Source organism: Mus caroli, chromosome 10 (assembly GCF_900094665.2).
Source record: "Mus caroli chromosome 10, CAROLI_EIJ_v1.1, whole genome shotgun sequence".
Classification (NCBI taxonomy): domain Eukaryota; kingdom Metazoa; phylum Chordata; class Mammalia; order Rodentia; family Muridae; genus Mus; species Mus caroli.
The window spans coordinates 29,343,737-29,356,300 of record NC_034579.1 but is presented as its reverse complement, the minus strand read 5'-3'; the positions used below and the strand labels follow the sequence as shown (position 1 = coordinate 29,356,300).

General features: G+C 35.8%; 1 protein-coding gene across 3 annotated transcripts in view; it reads left to right on the top strand.

Moving 5' to 3' along the window:
* The window catches only part of Clvs2 (clavesin 2), a 102,236-nt gene that overhangs the window by 62,564 nt on the left and 27,108 nt on the right, over positions 1 to 12,564 (top strand). For all 3 annotated transcript variants that reach the window (XM_029482291.1, XM_029482292.1, XM_021175049.2), the window contains one exon: positions 8,050 to 8,160. In XM_029482291.1, coding sequence (XP_029338151.1) covers positions 8,050 to 8,160 — 111 coding nt within the window. The remainder of the gene's footprint in view (positions 1 to 8,049; positions 8,161 to 12,564) is intronic.

The window sequence follows — 12,564 nt, the reverse complement described above, 5'->3', positions numbered from 1 at the left end:
TTGTGTGTCCAATGGGCCTCTCTTTCCAGTGATGGCCGACTAGGCCATCTTTTGATACATATGCAGCTAGAGTCAAGAGCTCCGGGGTACTTTAACAGGCATGACAATTCCTATTTTCTAATACCTATTCAGAACAAAACTATTTCTAGTTTCTCATGTGTGTTCTGGGATATCCATTTATGAATATCTATCTGGTTTTATTGTAATTCAATAATTTCAGTTCTTCTAGGATTCTTTGTTACGTGACTCCCCTTTGGGAAATTTTGGATATGGAATCAGCAGTTCTGGATACACATTATTTCATGTAATTTAAAAGTCAAGTAGGTGACCTGTGGGTCAGTGTATGAGTAAGGCATTCTTGCTGCCAGCTGGTATGTGGATCGAAGCTACTAGTCTTGATAAGAGCCTGACGTAGCAACCTGTTGCTGTGACTTTTGTTGGAAGGAAGGTAATTTTATTGTGTGTGTTCTCATCTTCTGTGAGGTTTTACTGATTGTGATGTCTAGTGGATTGTGAGAACATATGACAACAGTTTCTGTCATGTTCTCAGGACTTTCTCAATTGCATCAGGCACATACTAGCAGTCATGACAACTGACTCTTTGCTTCATGTTGGGGATGATGGTTTTGGTTCCCTTCAATGTATAATTAGTCTCCCTTGACTGAGGAACAGCTGAGAGAACACCATACCTGTTTTGCACATAAAAGCGGCATACCGCTCATTCAGTTGTTGGATGACTCAGTATGTTACAAGTGAGCTATTTGCATTAGCTATCTTTTTTTAAAAAGTAGATTTATTATCATAACTGATAAGTCAAGTGTGTTACATGTTATTTTATTACATATGTATTCAAACTATACCAAGAGAAAGGAAAATACAAAGATTAACCATAGTGTTATTTTCCATAAATAGTAAACATACCACTTCTCCTTACAAGGGATAATTTAGTGATGAAAGGTGAGAATTTTAAACAACTCAACTACTTTTCATGTTTTAAAAACAAGATAAAAAATGGAAATGATAGCACGCATTATGATACAGTCTTTTTATGACAGGATATAAAAAGATCTGTAATTAACATGGTTCAGTAGGAATCAGTCTTGGATAAGAGGAATGTCATACCCTGTTCTCTCTGGGCCTGTAAGTTTCATGAACTAAAGCAACCCTGACGATCATTAAGGCTGAGTGAACTGAGAATACAAAACAAAACAACAAACAAACAGAAAGCCCCAAACTCATCTTGCCTAATAAAGAAATGTTGATTGTACTTAACAAAACAATGTGGTCAAATTCTAGTACCTTCCAAATATTGTGTGATACTTGGTCTCCTTATGGTACATATCCATGACAATTGAACGATATCCTCCAGAAGTTTCACTGTTATAACAGTTTTGCTAATAGTGTACAGTGGGAAAATATGTCTTTCAACTGTGCCTTTCTAAGTTCTTATGCAATCTATCTTTCAGGGAAAACTACTAGATTAAAACATCATTTCTAATTAATTTAACAAAAAATGTCTCAAACAAAATTGAAAAAGAAAAAACTAGAATATTTCTGTAACTGTAAAGGAACTGAATACCAAGACAGAACAGCAGAAATGGGAAAGAAACTACTGTGAGCCATGGTGTCATGATGTCTTTCTTAGCCAAGTATGAATGAACATAGGAGCATAGGAGAATGAGAGTTTGCTGTTTTTACTATTGCTGCTTTTTCTTTGTAAATTTTTATTAGATATTTTCTTCATTTGCATTTCAAATGCTATCACCAAAGCCCTATATACCTTCCCCCTGCCCTGCTCCCCAACCCACCCACTCCAGCTTCCTGACTCTGGCATTCCTCTGGCATATGATCTTCAAAATACCAAGGGCCTCTCCTCCCATTGATGGTCGACTAGGCCATCCTCTGCTACATATGCAACTAGAGACACAGCTCTGGGGGTGGGGAGTTACTGGTTAGTTCATATCCATTGGTCCTCCTATAGGGTTGCAGACCCCTTTAGCTCCTTGGGTACTTTATCTAGCTCCTTTATCAGGGGCCCTGTGTTCCATCCAGTAGATGACTGTGAGCATCCACTTCTGTATTTGCTAGGACCATCCAGAGACTGGATGGTTTTACCTCCCTTGTCAAAGATCAAGTAACCATAGGTGCATGGGTTCATTTCTGGGTCTTCAATTCTATTCCATTGGTCTATCTGTCTGTCACTGTACCAGTACCATGCAGTTTATATCACAATTGCTCTGTAGTACAGCTTGAGGTCAGGCATGGTGATTCCACCAGAGGTTCTTTTATTGTTGAGAATAGTTTTTTTGCCATCCTAGGTTTTTTGTTATTCCATATGAATTTGCAAATTGCCCTTCCTAACTCAGTGAAGAACTGAGTTGGAATTTTGATGGGGATTGCATTGAATCTGTATATTGCTTTTAGCAAGATAGCCATTTTTACTATATTAATCCTGCCAATCCATGAGCATGGGAGATCTTTACATCTTCTGAGATCCTCTTTGATTTCTTTCTTCAGAGACTTGAAATTCTTATCATATGAATCTTTCACTTGCTTAGTTAGAGTCACACCAATGTATTTTATATTCTTTGTGACTATTGTGAAGGTTGTTCTATCCCTAAATTATTTCTCAGCCTGATTATCCTTTGTGTAGAGGAAGGCCACTGATTTGAGTTAATTTTTATATCCAGTTACTTTGCTGAAGTTATTTATCAGGTTTAAGAATTCTCTGGTGGATTCATATCTTGCTTTTCTGGTGTGATGTTGTATCCAGGACTTGCTATGGTGGGAGAATTTGGCTCTGATGATGCCAAGTAACCTTGGTTTCTGTTGCTTCTGTTCTTATGCTTGCCTCCTGCCATCTGATTATCTCAAGTGGTTGTTGTCCTCAATATATCTGACTAGAGCCTGTCCTTCCTATACTCCCAGTTGATTCAGGACTCCTCAGAGTCCAGCTTTCTTTGTGATCCTGTAATTTTTGGGCTCTAATGAACTGGAGATTCTTGGTTTGTCAGAGTTCTTGGCAGTCAAGTTTTCTCTGAGACCCTGAGATCCTGGTGTGATCAAGCTTCTGTTATCCTGGGATCCTGGAATGTTAAGATCCTGGGCATGTTACAGTGCCTGAAAGTGGTGCCTCCTCTGGGGATTGTAGGGCTATCTGGTATGTTTGAAACCAAGGTATACCAGCACTGATCACAAGGATCCCAAGCCGCTGGTCAGGCAGGGCTCCCATGTCCTTGCTCCTGCTGTCATAGGCCTGTCACGACTGGTTTGGAACAGATGTTATGTTCCACTCACCAAGGATCCTAAGATTGCGTGGTAAGTCCTCTGGGGCCTGTGGACCCACCACCGAATTAGTGCCCAAGGTGATCCTGAGCTGGCGTCGACTGGAAGTGACTTGAGCCCCTGGTCAGGTGGGTTTCCTGCATTCCTGCTGCTGGCATAGGCCAGGCCCGTCATGATCGTTTTTGAACAGATGTTGTGTTCCACTAACCAGACATCCAAGATTGCCTTGAGTTACCATTTACACAGCTGGAAAGCAAAATTATTTCAAACTACACTGATATTTCATAACTTAAAAATCCAAAACCAAATTCTACTTAAAAACTCACAAATAAACCAAAATCCAAGTTGGTCTTTTCTTAACATTTTTTTAAGTGATTCATTTAGGGCAAATCCCCATTTCTTTGTTTCTTTCTTTCTTTTTTTTCTTTAATTTTTTTTCTATATGTAAGCATTTGTTCCATTTGTTGAATTCACAAAAATATCTTAGGAACATAATGATAGAGGGCAAGTGCATTACCTTGATGCTCAGAGCATAATGAAAATAATATGAATGTAAGAGCCTTATAAAATGCAGACTAATATGATGATATGAACATTTGTCAATAAAATAAAAATACTTATGAACAGAATGTGATATTGTAATAATTAACTTAATGCCAGACCTAGCTGTATGCTGAAGGGATACTGGACTGAATGAAGTTGTGTATATCAACATCCCACTATTCCTTGAACAAATGATGCGAGCTTCTACCCTGCACCATTCTTCTTGACACTCCACCACCAAAACACTCTGCTTCTACATGTTTCCATGGCTAATGCTCTCATCTCCCTGAAGTGTTTACACAGCTGTTAATCTTTTTCAAGACTCTTCTTAGTAATGTGACCTGCTGTCTTTCTAACACAACCAGATCCACTTAGTATGTGCCTATTTTTAAAATCTTATTTATGTTTTCTCCTTATTTTACTACTTATTAAATTGCACATTTTATTTATTTATATTTCAAATGCTATCGCCTTTCTCAGTTTCCCCTCTGGTGAACCCCCCTATCTCATCCCACCTCCCCCTGCTTCTCTGTGGGTGTTCTCTTACCCACCTACCCACTTGCACCTCGCTGCCCTGGCATTCCCCTACACTGGGGCATTGATTCTTCACAGAACCAAGGGACCATTCTTAAGACATGAAATAAAGACATAGGTTTTTTTAGATGAATGATAAGCATATAAATATGTGGCTTGTATACAGTTTGTAACAGAGATTAGTATTAGAGAAAAAAGACTTGCTAAATGATTAGTTAGAAATGCAGTGCCACTTTGGAGGTTGACTTGATTCTTGCAAAAGGAATTTAATTCTTCATTGTGTTTTAATTAGGTATTATTTACTCTTCTCTGTGATAAACTACCAAGTGTTAAATAGCCTTATTATAGAATATATGGCTTATTATTTCTCCTACAGATGAGAACAATCTTTTTACTTATTGCTGCACAATTGCTTCTATATAATGCTCTGCATCTAACCAAGTTCATTGTTTGTCTGCTTTGGTAGCATGACACGTTAAGGAGCACTTAGCAGTTACAAGAAAAGAGATGAAGCTGTAGTAAGAGTATAGCTGTAATCAGAATTCTCATATATGTGTCCTATGAGGATCAACCTCTTTGTTTTCCAACCCATTATTTGCATCCATTAATGATTACTAATTATAAGACTGGCACAGAAAAAGACATTCCTATTAGCTGGAAATGGAATAGTTTCTTGATGGTATCTCTTCAGTTTGGCAGAACACATAGACATTGGAATGTTTGTGCTAAAACCAGGTTGTGGAAGTGAGTGAACAACTTGTCTGAATTCTCTGTCCAGAAACAATGATGTGGATTGTGAACAAGTGCCAATTTGAGTTCTTTCAGGAATCTGACATTTCAGCATATGAGATATACTTAGTATAATCTATAAAATATGGGTGTAGTAGTTTCCATACTATCCCGAAATGATAGATCCAGAAGATGTATTAAGGGAAGCAATATGGTTAGCATGTCAAAGCACAGAAGTTGTGCTAGGTTTAAACACAGTGGAAGAGGACTACTAGAGAAGTTGGAGGAGAACCAGACATACCAACTGCTATATTAATTATGTGTACTTCCTACATTATGGTACAGAAGATAATATTGTGTGTGCGGTATATACATGGCTATCATGAATAACTATTATTACAGCTCCAAAACTTCTTTATAGAGTTCTATATCATATGTACAATGCTTAATTTAATAAGATTGGAAACATAGACCAAGATATTTATGACAATCCTTTTGTTTTTAAATGCTGGAACATGAATGGTGCTTTAAATAGTATTTTAAAAATAGTCTATTCTAAAAACATCCATCATATTTATAGCAAAAGGATCATAATGAAGCAATGATTTGAATCCTAGTAAAAATTTAAGAGTAGATGTATGAGCCAGGCATGTTGGTACATGCCTATAATATCTATATGGGAGAGTGATGAAAGATTGCAAGTTCAAAGTCTCCCTGGAATATGGAGTGAGTTCAATTGGTAATTTAGACAGACTTTGCCTCAAAATTAATGACAAAAGTAGTGAGTGTGAGTTGGGGAGACATGTAGAATGTATCGAAGGGAGGAAAGGAAGGAGAAAAATGTTATAAAACTATTTAATAAAAAAATTTAAAATAAGGCTGCAGGGAAGTAGGTGAGAGCTAGAATGCTTGTCTATCTGGCACAATTCTGTATGTTCAATTCTCAGGTATATAAGAAGTAAACTATGAAATCTGTAATCCTGGGTATTGGTTGCTAGAGTTTAAAATAATCTAGCAAAAAAAATATTTGTATGTGTATCGATTTTATTTCTACTAGATTTCTAAAATTATTAGGTTACATATAGTATACAAGCTATATAAAATAACTAGAATTGGCACACAGTGCTGGAGGAAGGGCATTTAAATTGATTCAATCCCTCTTGCTGTTTTTGTGAGCATGAGGAGCATGCACTTCGGGAAGCAGCATCAATGATGAGAAAACTGCATCACCATACTGTTGAATGGGTGGGCAATGGATACCTTGAGAACTGCAATGTAAGATGTGGCAAACAGATAAAAGACATAAAAACAATGTGCATGGATGAGAGGAGATAAGTCAATTACCATATACTATAATATGGTCATAGTATTCATTGTTGATACTGCATTACAGTGGCACTGAATATATGAGGCCACCCTCAAATATAGTGAGCCTCAGAACTGATGCTATATGACTCTCTCTCTCTCTCTCTCTCTCTCTCTCTATATATATATATATATATATATATATATAATTATATATATACACATATATATATATACACATATACATACATATATATATATGTATATATATATATGTATAAACTTTTTTGTATTGTAAACAGCTTATTGTCTCATGCTGGTACATATTTTAGATCAGAAATTCTTACTCAGAACCTTTAGGTTAAAAACAATAATAACATTAGATTTCACCCTCATTGTGATCTTTACCTCTCCTTTGCTCCCACTTATGTTCTGAAGAAGGCAGGAAAAATATCAATTATGGTGCTACTTGAAAGACAGGTAAGTATAGTTAAAGAAGTTATTTTGTTGCTTTTCCTCATCTGTTTATGAATGATGTTGATTCATTTGGAGTTTCAATGTAGCAGAAGACAGGAACCTGGTCCTTTGGAAGAGAATCCTCAGCATATTCAACCAGGTGTCAAGTTTGTGAGTAACCTGAGTTAGGAATCCCATTACCCTAGGCACTAGGACAAACTTAGGCAGAGTAGACCTGTCTGCATCACTCTGGGCTCAAACCTACCACAGGGATGTTTTGCTGAGGAGTAGGCTTTGCTAGAGTTCCACTTTCCTCCCTTTGAGTGAGCTCAGAGTGCTTTTGATGTTCATTTAACCTACTCAAGGAATCCTGAAGTTTCTTGTGCCATAACCCTGGGTTTTTTATTTGACTTACACATGATTCCTTTTTAATATATAAGGAAAGGTGAATGTTTATAATACAGTATAGATATAATAGGAGGATAAAAAGGAATGAACCCAATTTATGTTTTAATTTAATTTTTAAATTTTAGTGTGATGAGGAGTACAGGCAATGTTATAGTTGTGGAGGTCAGAGGTCACATTATGGAAATTTCTTAGTTATTTCCAATGTTTGAACTCAGACTTTCAAATGCCCTTACTCATCCCACTGAGTCATCTTTTTGAGTTTATTTATTTATTTATTTATTTATTTATTTATTTATTTATTGTGAGGTCAGAGGTAGATGGGTTCATCATAGTGTAAATTTGGAAGTCAAAGTCAAATTTGCAACTTGCATTTCTCTCTTTATATAGGTCTCAGGAATTGAACTTAAATCTTGAGGCTTATTATACTATTAAGTGATATGAATAAGAATATATGTATAATTAGTTTAAATCATTTTTTTCTACATGGATCTAGTATTTAACACTTTTTCTAATATGTTTATTTTCTGTGTTTCTGTGATAGTAATAACTTAGAATTTAGCAGGCTTAAAATACACAGTCTTAAAGATGATGAAGTTCTTTTCAGCAAACTGCTCTTTGGAAAGATATGATTTACTGTATATTGTTTTAATGTCTTATGAGAGTCTTACTGTGACAAGACTTGGTCCTTTTCTTTAGCATATGATTGACACATTTGAATGAAATGTAATAGTTCCTGAACCATCCAGTGTAGAAAAGCCTGTCCTAACATCTATGTCTTTCTTGTTCTAGGACAGCTTCCCAGCAAGGTTTGGAGGAATTCATTTTGTCAATCAACCTTGGTATATCCATGCCCTGTACACTGTGATACGCCCATTCCTGAAAGAGAAGACTCGGAAAAGGGTACTTTGTGATTTTTTGTTTTGAAATCTGATCTCTGCCTTCACCCCCATTCAATGATTTGTGATACATAGCTGTTTATTTAATGTCAGCCATAATAAAATTTCCTTTATCCTTTCATGTTAATATTCAGCATAGGAGACATTTTTAGATTCGTAGAGAGCTCATGAGTTTTCTAAATTCTTAATGTTTCATGAATGGGATATTTGAAAACAAGTTTTCCCACTTTCTCACCAAATAATGAAATGTCACTGTAAACCTCAAAAAACTCTGCTACGTTATTCTATTATTGTTGGTAATCTTAGTTTTCAAGTAAAGTCTAAATGTAAATCATTATTTTATTTACTGACAAATGAGTGCTTGTTTTATAATAGTTGTTAAAATGAAGTAGATTTTGCAGACTCTGTTATATTTGTGTAATAACAAACATGATCAATAAATATAATAATTATTTAAAATATTCAGTATTAGCACTATATTACATGGTAAATTGAGTAGGCATTTTTATTGAACACAGAATTTTAAAATGTATTTAATTGAACAGAATTTCATTTATCCATTTAACAGCTATGTAAAATAAATTTAAAACACTGTTCAACTATGCATTTAAACATATATACATGGTACACAACTCAAATGAAGGTAATCATATGTGTCCCCTATAAAAATTACTGATTCTTTGTGGTGAAAACATTCCAAATCTTTTTTTTTTTTTGTAGCTTAAGAAATACACACACACAGACACATACACACATATATACTGTGACCTCTCATTAGCTGGAGTCATAGTCTTATTTTCCTTATCCATCTGTAACGTGGATAACTTGACCCAAATATCAACCTATTCTTAGTTCTTCTTTGCCAGGCTCTGATTACTGACTTTATGCTGAATTCTGAAAAGTAAATTTAGTAAGCATGCTCTCCTATTTCAAAACTGAGGAAGGAAGTATGAGAATTGATAAGCAACTTGCTTCCTTGTAGAAGCAGATGGGAAAATGTCAAGCCAGTATATGCCTTTAAAGCCTCCAATTCTATTTACCTTTCTAATGCTATCATCATGAAACAACTAGTGACATTGTATACTAATTCTAAACCTATATGGATGAGAAAGGCAATGTGAATTTCAGTGATTAAGCACTCCATGTCTTCCAGTCTTGCAAAGTCCTCATTCTAAGCACGAAGGTGCAATAATTATGTGTTCACATCAAGTATTAGCCAGCAGAGGGTTGACAGTGTATGGATTTGTTTAAAATATTCCAGTACTTCAGGAGAAAGAACTCTACAAACAACTATAATTTATACTGAATTATTTCTACCATTAAGTATGAAATTATGCATATTTTAGAATTCAAAAGTACAGAGAACTGCTTCACAAATGCACCTTCAAGCTTTGTTTAATGAAGTGACAATCAGGATATCCCAAACATCTGCTGGGAATTTTTGCACAAATTCCAGTTGTGTGTGTTCACACTTGCCACGTGCTGTTCTCAAGGCATTATGTTATTTTTAACACTTTCAACAATACTGTAGGGTAAGACTTTTTTTCTTTCCTTTTATAGGTGGAAAAGGAACCTTATAAGTTTAAATAATTTGTTGTATATTGCTACTAGTAGATAGAACATCTTGAGGTTCAGGATTAAATGGGAAAAAATAACAGAAAAGTGATAGAAAAGACACAAGTGTATTCAAGATACTGAACAAAAACAACAGGAGTAGAAAATCTGGAGAATTAACTATGAGGCTAGGTAGTAAGGGGTGAGACTGAAGAAAATAGGGTTCACTAGATCTCTTTCTTTCTTTCTTTCTTTCTTTCTTTCTTTCTTTCTTTCTTTCTTTCTTTCTTTCTTTCTTTCTTTTTGTTTTTTGGTTTTTTTGAGACAGGGTTTCTCTGTGTAGCCCTGGCTGTCCTGGAACTCACTCTGTAGACCAGGCTAGCCTAGAACTCAGAAATTTGCCTTCCTCTGCCTCCCAAGTGCTGGGACTAAAGGTGTGCACCGCCATGCCCGGTTCACTAGATCTTATGTGGTTTAGGCCAGCATTTCAAGTGCTTGGGTGTTCAACCAGTATCACTGTTATATGATATAACATGATCTTGATTTCTTAAATACATTGCTAGCATGGGGCTTGGACATTTTCATGTAAAATGAAGAACGGTTAAATTCTGTTGATTTTTACTTATGTAATGAATATGTATGGCAAAGGTATTTCATTCTTAATGGCATAAAAAGGAATACTTTGTCATAATATTACTCAAGCACATTACACAGCTGATGTTGCAAATACATGTTCTGAAAATCTGCTGAAAGACAACCTAAGGAGTGTTGGTAATATTCTTCCAAAGATTCAGGTGTGCAAGAGATGATAGTATGATTTCATTTTCTCAAAATAAGGTAAATGTGAACATGACCAAAAGGTGAGGATTTCTGTGCTTGATATGGTGAAGCCTGTTCTCATATTTTCATCAATGCCTGGAATTTTCATATGAAACTCCCCATCCATCACATCATATGTAACTTGCTCATGGTTCAATGATATGTTAGTTCCTGGAGTTAAGGTCTTTTCTTATTTTGCCCCTCATCACCAGACAAATAAATCCATTGTTGCTGATTCTGGAAAGGAGGGGCTCAGCTTCAATTCATTACCCCATTGCAGCCTTGGCTGAGCCTCCTCTCGAGTGTACCATCTTCTTCCTCGCCCCGAGTCATGTGGTATAGTTTCTTTAATGTCATAAGTGGCACAGATAAATGAGATAAAAAATAAGTAGACTTTGGGGTAATTCTTGGTGTTGTGAAGTAGGGTGAGGCAAAGGAGCCCATAAGGATCAAATAACTTTCATGAGAAAACAGAAAATGAAAAATAAATAAATAAAACAAAAGAGGTCAATAGCAAAACTCCAATAGAAGCTCTTAACACAGAACTATTCAAGACAAGGAAGGAAATGTATGAACAAACATTTTCCAGCTGAGCACTGATAATGCATTTCTGATGACCAAATCAGAGGAGCTGTTCACACTGATAATCAAACCATTACAGATGCTAAGAAGCAGCAGCACTGTGGTGGGGGTTGTAAGATATTTGAGTTCAGTTTTGGATCTGTTAGATTTGAAGTACTCATTGAACACTGAACTGAACATTCCAAGGAGAGGGAGGGAGGGAGGGAGGGAGGGAGGGAGAGAGAGGGAGAGAGAGAGAGAGAGAGAGAGAGAGAGAGATTTCAAATAAAGAGTTTAAGGGTAAATGTCTTTATTGTAGACACATATTTTCAGTGTGTGATTAATATAATAAATCTACAGATTGAATTAAATCACCAAAGAGGGTAGTTTTAGAATAATAAGTCCAGGAATTAAGGCCTTGGTTTCATCAAGGTTAAGTAATGGAGTTAGGCTGGGTATGGTAATATTTGCCTTTAATTTCAGTACATGAGATGCCAAGGAAGGTGGGTTTCTGTGAGGTCAAGGGTAGTCTGGTCTACATAATGACCATATCAAGTTTCAAGCAAGCTAGGCTATATAGTAAGACCATGTCTTAAAAAATATTGGAGTAATCAGGAAAAGAGATTAAAGAAGAATATATAAAGATGGAAGAAAATCAATAGTTCAGGGAGAAAAAAATGCCTCTGCTAGAAAGTTGTCTACTCTATCCAGTTCTGCTGATAAATGAGACATGAATTGGATATTGAGTTCATCTGAGTGAGCAAAAATGACAGCAGGTAATATTATGAAGTGTTAAGAGATTGGGTAGATATGGGCTGGCTTATGAAAAGCAGGAAGAGACTATTTGGACAATGACTAGGAAAAACTTCTCTGTTGAGTTCTGCTGTCAATGAAAAATTGAAACTATGAACTAAAGAGCAAAGAGAGGTTTTATGTATCTATTTCCAGAATATGGAAGACAGACGGTTTTTTTTTTTCTCCCCTTGGATGGTAAAGAGAGGTCAAGGTTTTAATATGAGAAAAACAAGAGATAATTTTTGGGAAATAAATCCAAGTGGAGGAAAGACAATGTATTTTGTTTTGCCAGTGGAATAGTTAGTCTTTGTGAGGTTTATATTTTCTCTGTTCTAGTGGTAAGGCAGAACACATGGGCACAGATGCTTGTGGGTGGATCTCAGCTGGCGGCCCTATTTCCTCAGTGAGAGTGGAATCAATGCCAGTGCTGAAAGTGATGTGGAGGGAGGAGGTAACAGTGACAGTGTTCCAGAATGTCCTGCTCTAGGGACTGTTTTTAACCACAGCACCTTCATGACTTGATAGCAGATTCTGATGTGGTGTAATATATATGATTATTTCAAAATTATATAGATGATACAGTAAAGTATTTAGAAGCATATTTCCTAGGAAGGGTATATATATATATATATATATATATATATATATATATATATATATATTATATTGTATGAAATAT